Below are 17,966 nucleotides of genomic sequence, written 5' to 3' on the forward strand. Positions count from 1 at the left end.
CACCTCCCAGTGACAGCTGCATCTACCATCAGGCTCATCCTTTGTTTCTTCTCAGTCTGATCTACTTCTTTTGCTGCTAGTCTTGGAGTTTGAACTCGGCCTGAGCATTATCCTTGATCTGCCTTTGCTCAGGGCTAACACTCTATGGCTTGAGCCACAGCTCCATTTCCAGTATTTGGGGTAGTTAAGTGGAGATAAGAGTTTCGTAGACTTTCTTGCCTGGGCTGGCTTTGAACCAAGATCCTCAGATCTCAGCTTCCTAAGTAGCTAGGATTACTGGTGTGAGCTCGTGAGTGGCCCACTCTTGATGTTGCCTGCCGGGTTCCTCCAGGCATCTAACACCACATCCCTTGCTGCCCATTTATCTAGATTGCTTCTGACTGCTATGGTGTCCTAACTCTCCCCACCCTTAAGAAAGACCAGGACAACCCAGTGACAATGCGCTGTTGTCCTTTCCCCACAGTGCCCTGGGCTTGCTGTACTTCATCCGGCGAGGGAAGCAGTGTCTGGATTTCACTGTCACTGTCCATTTCTTTCACCTCCTGGGCTGCTGGTTCTACAGCTCCCGTTTCCCTTCGGCGCTGACCTGGTGGCTGGTCCAAGCCGTGTGCATTGCACTCATGGCTGTCATCGGGGAGTACCTGTGCATGCGGACGGAACTCAAGGAGATCCCTCTCAACTCAGCCCCTAAATCCAATGTCTAGAATGGGGCCTTTTGGACAACCCCACTGGTACTTAGCCCCAACCACGTTGTGCTGCTCAGAGCCTCCAGATGAGGTCCAGCCCAGGTCTGAGAGGAGCCCTGGAAATGTGAAGTCTCTGTCGGCGGAGAGCTAGTGAGGCCTCGCCCAGAAGGCAGGTAGCAGCCAGGATCACAAGTGCAAGAACGGCCTCTGTCTGCTGAAGCCTCAGAGGTCAGAAAGGGAACCTCTCTGAGGGCATAGCAGATTTGGAGCCATGTCACCCCTGAGCCATCATATCTATCACCAGCTGTCATTTTCACAAAGAAAAGGACAAGAATTAAGGATGTCTGATTGGCACAAACCACTCTCCCCACCCACCTCGGGACAGCTGTTACCTTTGCCATGTTGCTGAACCACAGTGATTGTGTTTGAGAAACACTTGATTTATGGATCCGTAGACACAGAGACATAGGTACAAAGTACTAGGCTGCTGTCAGAGATAGAATGGCAGACAGAGGCATCGAGCACAAGGAAGACGCACCGCCTGTGCCCAGTTACACACGTGTCTGTATGTGTGTGCATGTGAGTGTGCACGCGTGTGCCCCAGGACCCATGACTGACTTGCACTTCTCTCTGTCCAGTCCCCATCCTGCTGCCAGCCTTCAGTGCAGCAGGCCGCCGGACCCAGAGAAGAACCCCAGCATCCCTTCTGATCTGACCCTCAGAATAAAGCCACTGCCCGTCTCTGGGAACAACTGGGCACCCCGGCTCCCGCTGCAGTTTCTTTTTCTTATTTAAAATTCTACCATGGGAATGGTGTGATGGATACCCAGAGATCAAGTGGCCCCAAGTATCCAGCCCAGGCAGGCTCTGCTGAGAGAGACAGGATTTTTGCAGCTAAGGTTTTCCTGTGGTGTGGAGTTTCTTCCGAGAGGCTTACAGTTGCCCCTCCTGTGTACATAAATTACAGTATTTTCCAAGGTTCTGCCTGTACTTATTTTGTAATGCCATTGTTGGGACTGAGAAATGGGCACAGCTAGATGATGACAACTATAAAGAATGATGAGGCCACTTTTTCCTTTCTTGAGTCCCAGAGTTATTCCTTTGTTTGGTTAAAATACTAAGTAGTAGGCCAGGCATTGGTAGTACATACCTATAATCCCAGCACCCGGGAGGTTGAGACAAGAGGATTCAGAGCTCAAGGCTTTAGTGAGTTCCAGGCCAGCCTAAGCCACATAAAGAAACCCTGACTGAAACCAGCAAACCCACAAGTATCTGGAGCTCTTCTATTATGCCTCCTACACCTGCAGCCACCTTGCTGTGCCCTTAGTAAGCCACCAGTTTTTTCCTCCACATTGGTTATTTCTAAACAGATGCAGTGGAACACACTGCTTTAGCCTCACTTGTACAGTGAGAGCATCATGTTCCTCCTGTTTCTCTGGGGCTTGCCCAAGTTAGTGTTTGGTTTTCAGCTTTCAGTCTTAGAGTGAAGTAGATGGGTTGGCTGTCTCCCTGAGGAGCCCTTCCTACCACCGGGGTGTCAGACCTGCAGAGTAGAAGGTTGAGACTGACAAGGTGAAGGTGTGGGAGGGCCCCTAGGCTGAGGCTGGGAAAGTTCTAGAACTCTGCTGTGGTCAAGATGGAAGGCAGTTAAAGGGATGCAGTACTCCTGGCTGCGGAATCCAGGTGGTGAGAGCAGCTGGGTCTGTGGCCCCCCCCCCCCCCCCCCGTCTTGCACCTGTGCCCGTGTTGAAGCGCTCCTGTGGCAGCTGGCTCCATGGTGGCCTGTGGTGGAAACAACTCTGGGATTTCCTAGTGTCAAGTTTTTTCTTCTGTGATGACAAATCTGTGTATCTTGAGTGTTAGGAAGTTGCTAACCATTAGAGGAGCTGAGTTTGTTTTTTTTCATAATGATAAAGTGACAGTGACTGAACTGAGTGACAATCAAAACCAAGATTCTTACAATTTCTGAAGTAGTAACAGTTGAAAGAACTATGCAGTAGCAGTAGTACACAGTAGTACTTGCCATTTTAATATCCACTGACTGTTTATAAAATGTCCATCAGAGGGTAAGGGCTTTGTCTCTTTTTCACTCGTCTTCCTAAGTGGGAAATACCATTGTCCATATCTTACAGATAAGGAGGACAATGTAAGGAATTTACCCATGGTTCCTTTTAAAAAAATTTTTTTTTCCCAGTCCTGGAGCTTGAACTGGACCTGGGCACTGTCCCTGAGCTTCTTTTACTCAAGACTAGTGCTCTGCCCCTAAAAAAAACAGTGCCTCTTCTAGCCTTTTCTGAGTAGTTTTATTGGAGATAAGAGTCTCATAGACTTTCCTGCCTGGGCTGGCTTTGAACTGTGATGCTCAGATCTCTGTCTCCTGAGTAGCTAGGATTACAGGTATGAGCCACTGGCACCCAGCCCATGGTTATTTTTTAAAGAGCACACAGGCTTTTTTTGGTGCTCTGGTGGTGACAATCAGTTCACTGCAGAGGTCAGTAGCTAGGGATGTGCATGTTCTGATTGCATAGTCTATCACTTTATAATCATAGCTTTCATCCTACTATTTTATTTTTTGGTGCCTGTACTGGTGCTTGAACTCAGGCACTAGGCGTTGTCCCTTAGCTTCTGTGCTCAAGGCTAGCACTATGACTTGAGCCATAGTTCCACTTCCAGATTTGGGGTAGTTAATTTTCTTGTGGACTTTCCTGCTTGGGCTGGCTTTGAACCATGATCCTTAGATCTCAGCCTCCTGAGTAGCTATGATTACAGGCATGAGCTGCTACCACCCTACTGTATTGTTTTAAATACAAAACACTTTTTAAAAACAAATTAACGGAAAGTGAATAGTGTTTTATAAACATTACTAGCTGTTCAAGAAAGTGAGTATAATGTGTAGAGATTTCCAAATGGTTGTAGGAAGGTAGACGATGTCTTTATTTCCAAGAACAAAGATGGAACCTAGATCAGAAAGCTACCTCCAGCCCATTCTCATCTACTTCAAATGATATTTGGAGTACTTGTAATACACTACAATGTAATTGTTCTGTAAGTAGTTGTTACACTGTTCCATGTGGTTTAGGAGTTAACAAGAAGTCTACATGTTCAGGAACAAAGTTTTTATTTCAGATTTTCTATCCATACTTGGTTGATTGCAAATCAAGGATAGGAAAGGCAGATTACACTTCTGTGGGTTATTATGAGGGCTTAATTAGTCATGGGTAAAGCATTTAGCACAGTGCCTGACACAAAGGAAGTAGTCCATAATTCTTTTATCGTTATTAGGCTCCCTCCCACTTACAGGAGCCAGCTTTCTTCTGAGCCTGTGTTTCCTAATGGTAGATAGGACTCGGGCTTGGCTGTGAGGTAGCCAAATACGGAGTTCCTGTCTGCCAGGCCTTTCAAGTGGTTCATTCATATTCTCAGTGTGTTAAGAACTGCTACCTCCATCTCCCTTTTAGCAAAGAAACAGGTTTATGAAGGAAACTTTTTCCAATATCACACAGTTAATAGAAAGCTAGACCTGGGGCTGGGGATATGGCCTAGTGGCAAGAGCGCTTGCCTCGTATACTTGAAGCCCTGGGTTCAATTCCCCAGCACCACATATACAGAAAACGGCCAGAAGTGGCACTGTGACTCAAGTGGCAGAGTGCTAGCCTTGAGCAAAAAGAAGCCAGGGACAGTGCTCAGGCCCTGAGTCCAAGGCCCAGGACTGGCAAAAAAAAAAAAAAAAAAAAAAAAAAAAAATTCAAGAAAGCTAGACCTGCCTGTCTGCCTCAGAAATGTTGTTTTTACATTCTAATTTTATTTTTTGTGTGCTGGTACTAAGGCTTAAACTTAAGGTATGAATGCTCTCAGCTTTTTCCACTCAAGGCTGGTACTCTACCCCTTGAACCATAGCTCTACTTTCTGCTTCTTGATGGGTGATTGGAGATAAGTCTCACAGTTTTCTGTCTGGGCTGGATTTGATCCATGGCCCTCAGGTGACAGCTCCCTGAGTAGCTAGGATTACAGGCAAGAGCTCACCTTCCAATTACTTAATTTCCTCATCCAGGAAATTGGGACAGTCTCAGGAATATAGATAACATTTTAGCAAATGACCAAATGTGAACACAACTTCCCTTGCACTCTTTAGCTTTAGGATTGGAATCCAGGGCCTTGCAAATGCTAGGCAAACATTCCACTGTTGAGCTACGTCCTCGGCCCTAAAACGTTGGGTTTGCTGGGGATCTGGCAGCTAGTTCCTAAAAGGGGAGTTAGGGAACTGCTTCTTATATAAAGACCTGCCTTGGGTTTTTTCTTTTGCCAGTCCTGGGGCTTGAACTCCAGACCTGAGCACTGTCCCTGGCTTCTTTTTGCTCAAGGCTAGCACTCTACCACTTGAGCCACGGCGCCACTTCTGGCTTTTTCTGTATATGTGGTGGTGAGGAATCGAACCCAGGGCTTCATGTGGGCAAGTCGAGCACTCATCACTTGGCCATATTCCCCCTCCCCTCCCCCCGGGGTATTCTTACAGCATTGACCAGGAAGGGTACTTGAGAAGAGGCCACACATTTTATTCTGCACCCTAAAACTGACTTCATCAGCCTGATTTGATTCAAGCCCTTTGGAATGGATGTTAGTATCCCTCTTTTAAAAACATGAAATGGGCTCAAAAGAGGTCCTGTGATTAACTCAAAGGCACTTGGATTCAAACAGGTTGTCTTCCACTTAACTGTTAGCTTCTAGAGTGGCCTCCCCAAATCAGTACCTCAGTGCCTTAATGAGCCCAGAAACTAAAGTTACATAAAGAGGAAAGTGGAGAGGTGTCAGTTGTGGGTTTGGGGGGTGGCTGGAGACATGGTTAAACTGGAGTGTCTGGGAAACACCCCAGAAGTCAAACCCTAGTACCATCACAGACTCAAGACAGAACCCTAAGATTGTAGAATGGTGTGGGAGGTAGGTTGCCAGAGGCACAAATGCCAGGCAGGTGGGGGCTAGGGCCGGAAGGAATGTACTGTTAGGAATTAGTATCTCCAGTGACTTGAGGAAGGTTCATGTTGGACCTCAGGCTCACTAGCTTCAGAGTAGGCAGCCATACCCACGGGCAGCTGGAGTTCAGTCCTGTCCTCTGGTGGAAATGCAAGCTGCTAATCTTGACCAGGCTCTCAGTGTTCAGCCCCCACTCAGGAGCCTTCCCTGGGGGGAGCCGGGAGGTTGGCAGGAAACAGGCTTTATTTTTTGTTTTTGATTGAGATCAAGTCGCCCTTGCTAGCATGGGCATGCCCATGCCTAGCATGTGTGGTTGAGGTTAAGGTGCACATAGTGTATAGGTTGATGGAACAGAAGGAACTTGGGAGAAGTGCTAATGCGTCAGCCTAATGAGAGCAGAAGAACTTGAGTCCGAGCCCCAGGCCTGGCACACACACATAAAAAAGTCATTTGGGGAGGAGGATGGAGTACAGTCATTGTTCAGGGTTGCCCAGCAAAAGAACCATGATGAAGACTACTGAGAAAAAAGGCTGAGGGGAAGCCCAGGTCTCCCGGCACAGGCCTGGGACCCCAAGGGCTTCCAGGATACCTGGTCACCTGGGGAGCCCTACTGGGGCCGGGGGGGGGGGGGGGGGGAGTGGTTAGAGTGGGCGGGGCCGACGGAGCCCTGCCTCTCTCCCAGAGGCCTCTGCGCCCCTGGATGGCTCAGCTGCTATGGTGTGGGTGCGCTCTGCGCAGCTTCCTCCAGGAAGACTTCCTGCGGAGCAAACCGGGGTTCGCTCAGCTTATCTCTCCCCAACTTCATGATCGGGGTACCGTGGCTTCTACGACAGAGGGTGACCCCAACCGGATGGGGGTCGCCCAGGGGTTGGGGTTGAGGGCCGGCAGTGGGAGCGCAGTACCCTGCCCACCGGAGCTGGCCCTTCCCCGTGTTCCGGATGGGGCGCAGTCGGACGTCTCGGATACTCCCGGCGGGCAGTGCCGCCCCGCTCCCCCGCACCTCCTCCAGGCTTGGCGGCGTGGGCCTGGCACTTGGTGCCTGCGTGGCCCTGGGCAAGGCGCGGCGCCATTGTGAGGCAGCTGGCGCTCGCCGGCGCCCTCTGACCTCACAGAGCGCACCCCTGGGGTGCCCTGTGGCTGGGGTCTTGGGGGGGCCTGGCGCGCGGTTCTGTCTCTAGCTTGACCCTAGGAGCCTGGGAACTGAACCCCGGCAGCTGAGTCGTAACGCACACACGCCCTTCTCATCTTTGCCTCTGTGCTTCGGCCCCAAACAAGCAGGCAGGGCCAGCGGTAGCATCCCTTGGAGGGGGGTGGGGGGAGACTTTATTTGTTGAATTTTCCCGCGCATCCCTGGCGTTCGGCTGATTGTAGATTTCTATCCTTTTCCCAAGTTTTCCTTCCCCGCTCACACCACCTGCGGAGAGACCTCTCGGTGTTACCGCAGGGATCGCCCCCAGAGGGCGCTGTCGCGGCGAGGGCCTGGGGACCTCCATGTCAACTCAGGAGGCAAGAACGCTTTCCTCTCCTGGGACCTCAGTTCTTCCCAGGAGGGGCCGAAGTCTTCCCCTGCTCCCCTGATAATCAGGGCGCATGAGGAAGTAAGGGACAGGCCCTCCCAACCTTCTCCTCCCTCTCCTCCTTAAACACGAGTTATTTGATCTGGCTGTTTCCTCCCACATTTTGGAACTCCCTAAATCGGTTTGCTTAAACCTCTGACTGGAATTCAGAGCCACAGTAGCTCCTCACCCTGCAGACGATCCAGGTCAGAATCACACTTGCGGCCTCCTTTCTTTCTCAGAACCCCTATTGTTTTCCTGAGAGACTCCAGCCCAGCTATTAACCTTGCTGTGAATGGCTTCCCCTCTCTGGGCCTGAAGGCTGAGTCTCCCTCCAGACCCCAACATCCTGGGCCCTGACTCTGGGGCCCAGTTGGGGGCCTGCTGCAGCTCTGCATCTCACCCCAGCCTGGCGGCGGTGTTCTCACACCCACCTTGTATTGCCGGCGCATAGGCATCTCAAGGGATGCGGAGCAGAAACGGGTGCAGCAGCGCTTAGCTGAGCGTAAGGCAGAGGGTCTGCACATGACCCGGGGCCCTGGGACGCGGACGCGGGTGGGCAGCCCATCAAACCAGACCCACTGGTCATCTACACCCGGCTGCTTCTTGTCTCCCATGGGAGTTCTGTGATGATAGACCTTCAAGAAGAGGATTTGGGGACCCTTGGAGCGGAGCTGCCTCCCCTGGGCTCTGGTTCTCAGGCCAACACCACTTGATGTCCTTGGACCCTTGGGACACTTCTGTTCTCTTGGCACCATCACGTGTGGCTCTTTTGCCTTGTTCTCCAGCTTTGACTCCAGCTTGGGCTTCCAATCCTTGGACCTTGGCTCCGTAGGTTCCCCTATGGACTCCAGTTGCTTTTTCAGGGACCCAGCCTTCTGGAGTTCTTCACTCTTTTCTTTCACTTTCTTGCAGACATTGTTGTCCCTGCAGGGAGAGAAAAGGCTGTCAGCAGAGGAAGAGGCTCTGGTCTTCTCGTCTAATCCTGACAGAGTTGTATGTGGCCAGCTCAGGGGAACCTGTTAAGAAAACTAAACATGGCCTGAAAAGAAACTTCTCTACTGCCCAGGGGCCTGGTGGTAGAAGGTATGATTAGTTTGCAGGGAAGGGATATGGTAGATTAATGACCAGTAGTTAGGATACAAAGGAATATACAGTCTGCCTGTGCCATTAGGTTAGGCTTTTCTGTCTCTGCACTTCAGGCTAAAGGGGGATAGGTCCAGTGTTCCTTTCTACTTGGTTTCCAAGAAATCTTAGGGCTCTGTGAAGGGGTTTCCACTGCCCCCATCTGCCCTAGGGTGGGGGCAGGATGAGGGCAAGGTAACAACCCCCCAGCAACAACACAGTTGGAATTTGAAAAGTTCCACTGCTTTGACAAAAACAGCCAGCTTGTAAAAGTGAGGGGCTATAGGTCCTCCTCCTGCTGCTGCTCCTCTTCCTCCTCCTCCTCCTCCTCCTCCTCCTCCTCCTCCTTCCAATTCTGCTTCCTGACTGCCTGTACCTAGGAAGCCAAATAAAAAAGAAGAGCCCAAAGGAGAAGGAGAGAACAGGTACTGTGAGCCGGACTGTGGGCCCCACAGCTGTCTGATGGTGGTTCTGCCAAGTAGGAAGCAGTGGCTTGTAGAGCCGAGACTTCTGGGAAAACGGGAGCAATCCTACCTTGTACTGTTGCAAAGAATAAATGAGCACATACTCATAAAGTGCTTGGCACTGCGGCTCTCCTCGGCAGGTACAGGCTCAAAATTCCTTACAGCTCTCATGTGACTTAAGAGGAAACTGAGCCTCAGCAAGATGTACTAATCCTAAGACCTCAGCAGCTAGGCTGCAGGCCAGAGTTTGGTTGATAAGAGTGACCTCTCCCCCATACTTAGCACCCTGTGTTGTGGTTCTTCTCATTATTAGAGGAGGAGGAGGAGGACCCCTGTTAGGGCCACAGCTCTGATTTCAGACAGGAGTGACTCCACAGCCTTGCTCTGCCACTTAGCAGTTCTGTTTAACTAAGAAAAATCACATTATCCCTTGAGCCTCAGTCCCTCTATCAGTACAATAGGTACAAAAAATACTTTGTGAACATAATACTCTAAATTCCCCGGCACAGTGCCTTAGCCCAGTAAAGACAGCTAGAGGGTCCACTGTGTAGGTCACAGATAGGCTGAGCTCACCCAGAGGAGATTTGGAGGATCTTGGGAACTCTGATTATTGAATTCCAGCACTTTCTAGCCAAGCTATGCAGCTCTTGGATCCGACTGTTTGAGCTCTTGAGTAGCTTCAATAACGACAAGTTTCTTATTACCTGGTGGGGGTGGGGGGGTTGGAGGAATGAGAAAACAGAAGCTCTACTTCTCCTGGGATAGCCTCCCACTCCCCTGCCCCTGGCTCAGCTTGGCGCAAGGTTGGGTCTGCGGACTCCACTTAGCAACCAGCCTGGCAACCAGGGGCAACATGGAGTAGGGGACTCCACTCCCCCCCAAGCTAGCACCAGAATGGATCCTCTCACCATTTTAAGTCGGTCTCGTTCGATTCGTTTGCTGGCAGTTTGCTTTGTCTTGTCCTGCAGTTTTTTGTTTTCTTGGATCTGACAGAGAGACAGAGAAAGAGAGAGAGGGAGAGAGGATGGGGGGGTAGTCAGGAGGAATTTTCCCCCCAACATCTCCATGAAGCCCCTCCATTTGGCTGGGATAACCTGACCAAGCTCAGCCTGGGAGTTTTATCATCTTGGTTTGGAGGCAGAACTGGAGAAACCATTGGAGCTCTCCTGAGCTCCTTTCACCCTTTATCTTTCCCTTCCCCCACCCAGGCTGGCAAGCCCCCATCCTGGCCTAGGTTGAATTCTCTAAGGCCCCTTTCTAGGGAAATCACCCAGGCTCCAGCCCAAAGTCTGACCTTGAAAATAACTATATTCTTGGGCCTCTTCTTTTCGGATGGACTCATGCTGTGGCTGCGAGGCCTCAACTCCTGAAGAAGCAAGCCTGGCCTGGGCACTGCCTGCGCCCTGCCGCTCTCAGCTCGGCCAGCACTTGGCCTGGGCATCACATGGGCGCAGCCGAAGCTGGTGGGCAGGGGAGCTGTGACATCACTGAAATGTGTGACAGCAGCAGGGTTGGGTCTCCAGGAAGTAGGGGGGGGGTGGGCAGGGGTAGGGGTGAGAAGAAAACTCCCACCTGGGGAGAAGCACACACAGCCTGCCCCTCACAATGTCACAGCCTACCCCCCGTGGTAAAATGATTGTCTCTATTTCATTTATTTATTTTTTGTCTCACTGACTCTCCTTCCTAGCTGGCTCTGAACCTTGAACCTCAGATCCCAGCCTTCTGAGTATAACTAGGATTAGGGGCATGATCACTGGCTGTTGGCTGAGATGCTGATTATTTCATTGGAATGCTTATCTCGAAATGAGATTACTGGATCATAGGCTAATTGTATGTTCAACTTTATAAGAAACTATATACAAGAAGAGTGTGGTAGCACATGCCTTATAATTTTTGAGTTCAAAGCCAATCTGGGCTACTCAGTGAGATCATGTCTTTAAAAAGAAGTCAATCAAGCCAAGTATCAGTGGTTCATGCCTGTAATCCTAGCTACTCAGGAGCTGAGATCTGAGGATGGCGGTTCAAAGCCATCCTGGACAGGAAAGTCTGTGAGGCTCTCATTTCCAATAAACTACTCAGAAAAAGCCGGAAGTGGCGCTCTGGATTTTAAATGGTAGTGCTAGTCTTGAGTACAGAGAAGCTCAGGGATAGCGCTTAGGCCCTGAGTTCAAGGACCAGCAAAAAATAAATAAGTAAATAAAAGTCAATTGACAATATACATTATCTCTGGTTATAGACTCTGTTCTGTCCCTTTGGTCTGTACAACATGACTTTTCCTTTTGATTGTTTCATAATCATCTGCCTTGTTTACTGTAGCTTTATGGTAACACTTGAAATCAGACTGTAAGCTCTGCAATTTTTCTGTTCCTTTAAGAAATCTTTTTGAGCCAGGTGCTGGTGGTTCATACCTGTAACCCTAGTGAGGTGCCAGACTTTGAAGTCAGGCCCCACCACGTGAACCCCATTTTAGAATCGAACCCTGAGCCAATCAGATTTGTACCTGTGTGCTAATCTTGCTTGCACAGCTGATTGTTGTAACCTTGTTCTTTGCCTTTATAAGCCCTGTGTAATCACAGCTCGGGGCTTCCTTCTAACCTTCGCTGTGTCGGTGGGTAGGACGAGGCCCGAGTTGGCAGCTCGTTAAATAAAGCCTTGCCTTGCTTTTGCATTTCGGAGTGTCTGAATCTCGGTGGTCTTCTTGGGGGTGGTCTTGCAACTTGGCACAACATTTGGGGTTTCGTCCGGGATAGCCCCAGAGACCCCGAGATCCCAGACTCCGAAGGTAAGAAAACAGCGCTGTTCATTTGTCTTGTCCTGTAATTTGTCTGTTTGTCTGTTTTGCTTTTGCTTATACTTGTAGGGCGCGAGTCAGTTTGGTTTTTGGCCGGAACTGACCAGGAGGGCCTCCTAAACGAGACTCAACCCGCCCATCTTGTACTCGGGTCCACTCCTTCTGCACCCTTGCAGGAGGTTGTGGGCCAACTCGGGTCCATTCCTTCTGCACCCTTGTAGGAGGTTGTGGGCCAACTTGGGAGATCTCCAACATGTAACTCGGGTCCACTCCTTCTGCACCCTTGCAGGAGGTTGTGGGCCAACTCGGGTCCACTCCTTCTTGCAGGAGGTTGTGGGCCAACTCGGGTCCATTCCTTCTGCACCCTTGTAGGAGGTTGTGGGCCAGCTTGGGAGATCTCCAACTCGTAGCTTTTCTTAGGCCTGTGTGTTTTCCTCCTTTTGTATTAATTGTTTTGTTTTTGTAGCCTTTTGGAAGAAATTTGGAAGTAAAATTGTCCTAAATAATTATTGCAAAGTGAGAAAAGGAGAATTATGGCTACCAAAATGTTTAATTGCCATTCCAGCTTCTTTGTAGGTTTTTTTTGTAACAGTTTCCAGCAGGCCCACAGAGAAGCACAGGTGATTCCTACTAAAGGAGCTCACCTCTGTGGGAATAGGCCAGGTGTGTATTGGGAAGTAGATTTCACAGAAATTACAAATATTTGCTAGTTTTTGTAGACACCTTTTCAGGATGGGTTGAAGCCTATCCAACAAAGCATGAGACTGAGAATGTAGTGGCTAAGAAGATCCTGAAAGAAATCCTACCCAGGTATGGCTTCCCATCCACCATTGGGTCAGACAATGGGCAGGCTTTCGTCTCAAAAGTAAGTCAGAGAATAGCCGCTGCACTGGGGACGGATTGGAAATTGCATTGTGCTCATAGACCCCAGAGTTCAGGACAGGTAGAATGAATCGGACTCTAAAAGAGACCGTAACTAAATTGGCCTTAGAGACTGGCGCAGACTGGGTGTCACTCCTTCCTTTTGCTCTGCTTAGAGTAAGAAATTCTCCCTATCAGCTTGGCTTTACTCCTTTTGAAATAATGTATATAATTCTGCTTCTGTCCCTACCCCCCCCCCCATTTATTCAGACCAGGGGACTGAACTCCTTAGAACCACGGTGGAAGGGACCCTAGACGGCATCGCCACTTGGGTTCATTGCTTCTACACCAGGCCAGCTGACCCCTTTGCCCTGGATGACAACTACCGTAGTGGAACATGGGAGGTCTCCAAGCACCCAACTCAGCCGCTTCGCCTTCGCCTCAAGAAAAGAAAGTTAGACTGAATATTGTTATAATTTTCTTTTTGCCTTCTTTCCTTACTACCCTGGCTAGTGTTGATGTCATTTTGGCAGCTCACTCCAAAGTGAGGTGACCCCCTTATTTTAGGTAGTTTTGAGCTTGCTCAGGAATACGGGTATAGCCACCCGACCCTTAGAGCACAGTTGAGAAGTTTATGTATTATTTTGTTGCTTACATTTGGATACTAAACACTATAGAGCTAATGGTAAGTCTGTATAGCTGAAAGTTAATTTTCAGTTTGCAGCAATCCTGCAGTCCCTTGGAAAAGTAGACTAAGGTTATAGGTTCCTGGCTAGGTAAGGTCAACGCCCCTGAGTCAGCCTGAAGAAATTACAGAAGATGGATGATCTTCACCCATCAGCCCCCCTTTAAAATCAAGGGACCAGAGTTGTTTTTGTGAAGATGAGGCAGGATAAACTAGAGGCATGCAAAACAGAGGTACAGAGACTATTCTTGTAAGAAATGGTGACAGGCCCTTTGGTTAGTACATTGGGCCCTACTGGCCCATGCCTTACCTCTATATCATCCCCTAGACATGCAAGCCATTGAAATGGACAGAATGGAGCCATGATTGGCTCCCAAGGTACCAAAAAGAAAAAGGGGGAAATGAGGTGCCAGACTTTGAAGTCAGGCCCCACCACGTGAACCCCATTTTAGAATCGAACCCTGAGCCAATCAGATTTGTACCTGTGTGCTAATCTTGCTTGCACAGCTGATTGTTGTAACCTTGTTCTTTGCCTTTATAAGCCCTGTGTAATCACAGCTCGGGGCTTCCTCCTAACCTCCGCTGTGTCGGTGGGTAGGACGAGGCCCGAGTTGGCAGCTCGTTAAATAAAGCCTTGCCTTGCTTTTGCATTTCGGAGTGTCTGAATCTCGGTGGTCTTCTTGGGGGTGGTCTTGCAACTTGGCACAACACTAGCTATACAGGAAGCAGAGATATAAGGATCATGGTTCAAACTTAGCCCATGCAGCAGATACTGAGATACTTGCCTCTAATGAACCACCCAAAAAAGCCATAAGTGGAGCTGTGGCTCAAGTGGTAGAGCACTAGTTTTGATCAAAAAAGCTCAGGGACAGTGCCCAGGCCCTGAGTTCAAGTCCCAAGGCCAACACAGAGAGAGAGAGAGAGAGAGAGAGAGAGAGAGAGCACTAATGATCCTAGCTACTCAGAAGGCTGAGATTGAGAATCATGGTTTGAAGCTAGCCAGGGCAGAAAAGTCCCTCTAAGACTCTTAACTCCAATTAAGCACTCAAAAACTGGAGCGGCACTGTGGCTCAAGTGGTAGAGCCCTATCCTTGAGTGTAAGAGGCTCAGGGACAGCGCCCAGGCCCTGAGTTCAAGCCCCTTAACCAATAACAAAAGCCAGAAGTGGAGCTGTGGCTCAAGTGGTAGAATGTTAGCCTTGAGCAAAACAACTCAGGAACAGCACCTGGCCCTGAGTTCAAGCCCTAAGACTAGCGTGCACACACACACACTCACATACTATACACACATACATATACATATATGCATATTCATATTGTGCATAACAATAGATCTCATTATGCTATTTTCATACAGGTGGATAAGATGCTTTGATTGTCTTTCCCCCTCCCACTGGGCCCCTTTTGTTTCCTTCTAGGGGATTTTGACTGCCTTTCCACTCTGTTCTGAGTCATCTTTTTTTTTTTTTGGCATGTACATTTGCAGTTAAGTGGTTCAGTTTTTGTGCACCTGCATCCTACCAGAAGAATTTTGGAGTTCAGAGGTCTTCTTTCACTTTTAAAAATCATTATTCGTAAAATTTTGAAGTGATTATAGTCAGAGGAAATTGCAAAAATAGTTCAGAAAGGTCTCCTATACCAGTTTATTCCGTGACGTCGTTCAAAGCTACATCGAGACAGGAAATTGACATAAGTACAATCATGGACAGTCTTTATTCACAGGTGACCAGTATTTGTATGCACTCATTTGTGTGTGTGTGTGTGTGTGCTCACAATTAGAAGAGGTGCTTAAAACCCACATCTGCTGGCCCTACAGATTAAAAGCAGGAGAAAAGGCTGGAATCCCTTCCTCCATGTTGTCTGTGTCTCTGCTCTAAGCCATTCTCTTATTAATCATTACTTTGCGATCAACTTGGGTTCTGGGAAGGACTGGACTGATCAAGAACATTTTTATAGCAGGGCATTGGTGGCTCACGCCTGTAATCCTAGCTACTTATGAGGCTGAGACCTGAGGATCACCGTTCAAAGCCCAGCCCAGGAAAGTCCCTGAGACTTTTATCTCCAGTTAACCACCAGAAAACAGGAAGTGGACCTGTGGCTCAATGTGATAGAGTGCTGGCTTTGAGCAAGAGACCTCAGGCAGCACCGGGGCCCTGAGTTCAAGTCCCACGACTAGGGGGGGTGTGTGCGGAGAAGAACAGCGTGACAAAAGACTAAAACTTATGCCTAAGGAATAGTAGAACCTTCTGTCATTTCAAAAAGATTATAGGGAGTTTGGCACGGGCCCTGAGGCAAGAAGATTATAAGTTGGATTTTTTGAATACTGAACCAGAATTGTATCCCTAGGCAACTTCATTTTTATTAGTTTATATTTCTGGGTTTGCTAACATGGTACCCCCCCATCCCTGGTTTTATCTTCCGTGAGTTCAGTATGTACAGTCCACTGTGATCCAAAAATATTAAATGAAATTTCTCCGCAATAAACAGTGCCCACCATTCTGGGTCGCATGGAAATCTGGTGATGTCCGGCTTCATCCTGCTCAGGATGTGAATCACCCTGCGGGTGGCTGTCTCACTACTCCTACTTTAGTCACTCAGTAGCCCTGTCAGTTATCAGAACATCTGTCACTGTAGCACTTGTGTTCAGGTAACCCATATTTCACTTAAAACCTGCACCAGTGCGCAAGAGGAGCGAGGCCGGTGATTCAGATATCCCAAAGGGAGGCTGTTGAGTGCTAAATGAGAAGGTGAAAGTGCAGTAAGATACTTTGAGACAGATCTCACATCCACCTAACTTTAATTGCAGTATGTTGTTGTAGATTTTTATTAGTTAATACCAATCTCTTTTTCCTTTTTTTTTTTTTTTTTTTTTTCCTGCTGGTTATGGGGCTTGAACTCTGGGCCTGGGTGCTGTCCCTGAGCTCTTCAGCTCAAGGCTACCTTTCTACCACTTGAGCCACAGAGTCACTTCCTGTTTCCTGCTGGTTAATTGGAGATGAGTCTCTTGGCCTTTTCTGCCCTGGTTGGCTTTATTTTTATTTGTTTATTTATTTATAATTTTTATTGTCAGACTGATATACAGAGCGGTTACAGTTTCATACATTAGGCATTGGATACATTTCTTGTACTGTTTGTTACCTCCTCCCTCATTCCCCCCTCTCCCCTCCCCCTTTCCCTTTCCCCCCATGAGTTGTTCAGTAGATTTACACTAAACAGTTTTGCAAGTATAGCTTTTGTAATCATTTGTCTTTTTTACCCCGTGTCTCTCGATTTTGGTATTCCCTTTCAGTTTCCTAGTTCTAATACCTGTATACACGGTTTCCAATGTACTCAGATAAGATACAGAGATAGTGCAGGTACCCTAGCTGGCTTTAAACCGCGATCCTCAGATCTCAGCCTCCTGAGTAGCTAGGACTACAGACAGGAGCCACCCAACCCTAATGTCTTTCTGTGCCAGGTTTGTAAGTTAAACTTTATGACAGATGTGTATGTACAGGAATGAGCCATACATACCGATTCTGTATGGTACTCTCTTTGGTTTCAGGCATTCACTGGAGGTATCTCTGCAAATACCCATACCTATAAGAGGATTATTGTGTTCTGTTGAAAATTGTCATATCTACTGTTATGAAGGATATTGTTCCCGTTATATGGTACTGTTGACATAGTATTATTAGGGATAAAGGAGGCATTAAATAACAATAAAGGAGTCCATGCTCCAAGAAGACATTATCTTTCTCCAAAAGCAATAGATAAATCCTACTCTAGTTAGATTTACAACCATTCTTTTGCAACTGACAAGTCAAGCCAGCAGAAAATCAGTACATTTATAGTTATCCCAAGTTCTGTCATCGATCAACTTGATCTAATAGGCATTTATAGAACACTTCACCCAGCAACAGTAGGATGCTCATTCTTGTAAAGCTCAGTTGGAACAGCCAAGATAAAACAGACATTCTGGGCCATAAAATACACCTGAACAAATGTAAAACAGCCATCAATAAAATACATTCTCTGGTCACAGTGGAATTAAACTAGAAACCAGTGACAAAAATGTGAGAGAATGTCAAGATATTGGAAAATTAAACACTATGTCACTAACATGGATGACAAGAAATCACAACAGAAATGTTAAATAATTTTTCATTAAGTGAACATGGGAATTAGTTACCAAGTTCGTAGGGTGTAGCAAAATTGTGCTCACAGTAAATTGTATAGCATTAAATGCATATGTTGTATTAGAAAAGAAGATCTAGAATCAGTCTGGGCTTTCACTTTGTGAAATGAGAAAAAAGAAGGCAATTTAAATCCAAAACAAACACAAGAAAGAATTTAAAAAACTAGAAATAAATGAAATTAAAAATAGGAAAACAAATCAGTGCAACCCAAAGCAGACCTCTAAATCAGAAAGAAAAAGAGAAAAGCAGAGAAGAAAGGAAAAGAAAGCAAGGCGGGGGGAGAGACAAATTTCAGGAAAGAAAAGAATGAAAGACACAAATTACCAGTATTAGAAGTAAAATTGGGGGTCAGTGTGATGTTTCATGCCTACAATCCCAGTGATGCAGGAGGACTATGTGTTCAAAGCTACCTAAGGCGCTACAGAAAGTTCCAGGACACACTGGCTGCATAGTAAGAGTCTGTCTCAACAATGAAAAAATAGAGAGCTGAACACTACTTAACCTATGAACAGTAAAAAAGGAATGTTATCACCAATTATACCCTAAAATTTGATAACTTTAGTGAAGTTGTGTGGATCTGTTTTGTTACATTTTGCTTCATACTTCTCCAGGGATATCAAGGTAATAACTGGCCACATACAATAAATTGAGAT

General features: G+C 47.6%; 2 protein-coding genes across 3 annotated transcripts in view; one reads left to right on the forward strand and one right to left on the reverse strand.

The window, feature by feature from the left end:
* Positions 1 to 17,966, forward strand: part of Sys1 (SYS1 golgi trafficking protein) — a 29,503-nt gene that overhangs the window by 3,193 nt on the left and 8,344 nt on the right. Inside the window, exon 4 of one of the 2 annotated variants that reach the window (XM_048349501.1) lies at positions 464 to 1,667. The exons of the other annotated variant lie outside the window; for it this stretch is intronic. Within the exon in view, the coding sequence (XP_048205458.1) occupies positions 464 to 704 (241 nt within the window). The 3' untranslated portion in view covers positions 705 to 1,667. Of the gene's footprint in view, positions 1 to 463; positions 1,668 to 17,966 lie in introns of those variants that run through there. 2 annotated transcript variants of the gene reach the window in all.
* On the reverse strand, positions 6,965 to 9,955 carry Tp53tg5 (TP53 target 5). The gene is made up of 6 exons (XM_048347504.1): positions 9,899 to 9,955; positions 9,708 to 9,785; positions 9,373 to 9,503; positions 7,625 to 8,137; positions 7,576 to 7,591; positions 6,965 to 7,541 (listed from the first exon to the last, which is right to left on the reverse strand). Exons 1-6 carry the CDS (start codon positions 9,953 to 9,955, stop codon positions 7,491 to 7,493), a joined length of 846 nt encoding a protein of 281 aa, XP_048203461.1. The 3' UTR covers positions 6,965 to 7,490.

This window comes from Perognathus longimembris, chromosome 6 (genome assembly GCF_023159225.1).
Source record: "Perognathus longimembris pacificus isolate PPM17 chromosome 6, ASM2315922v1, whole genome shotgun sequence".
NCBI lineage: Eukaryota > Metazoa > Chordata > Mammalia > Rodentia > Heteromyidae > Perognathus > Perognathus longimembris.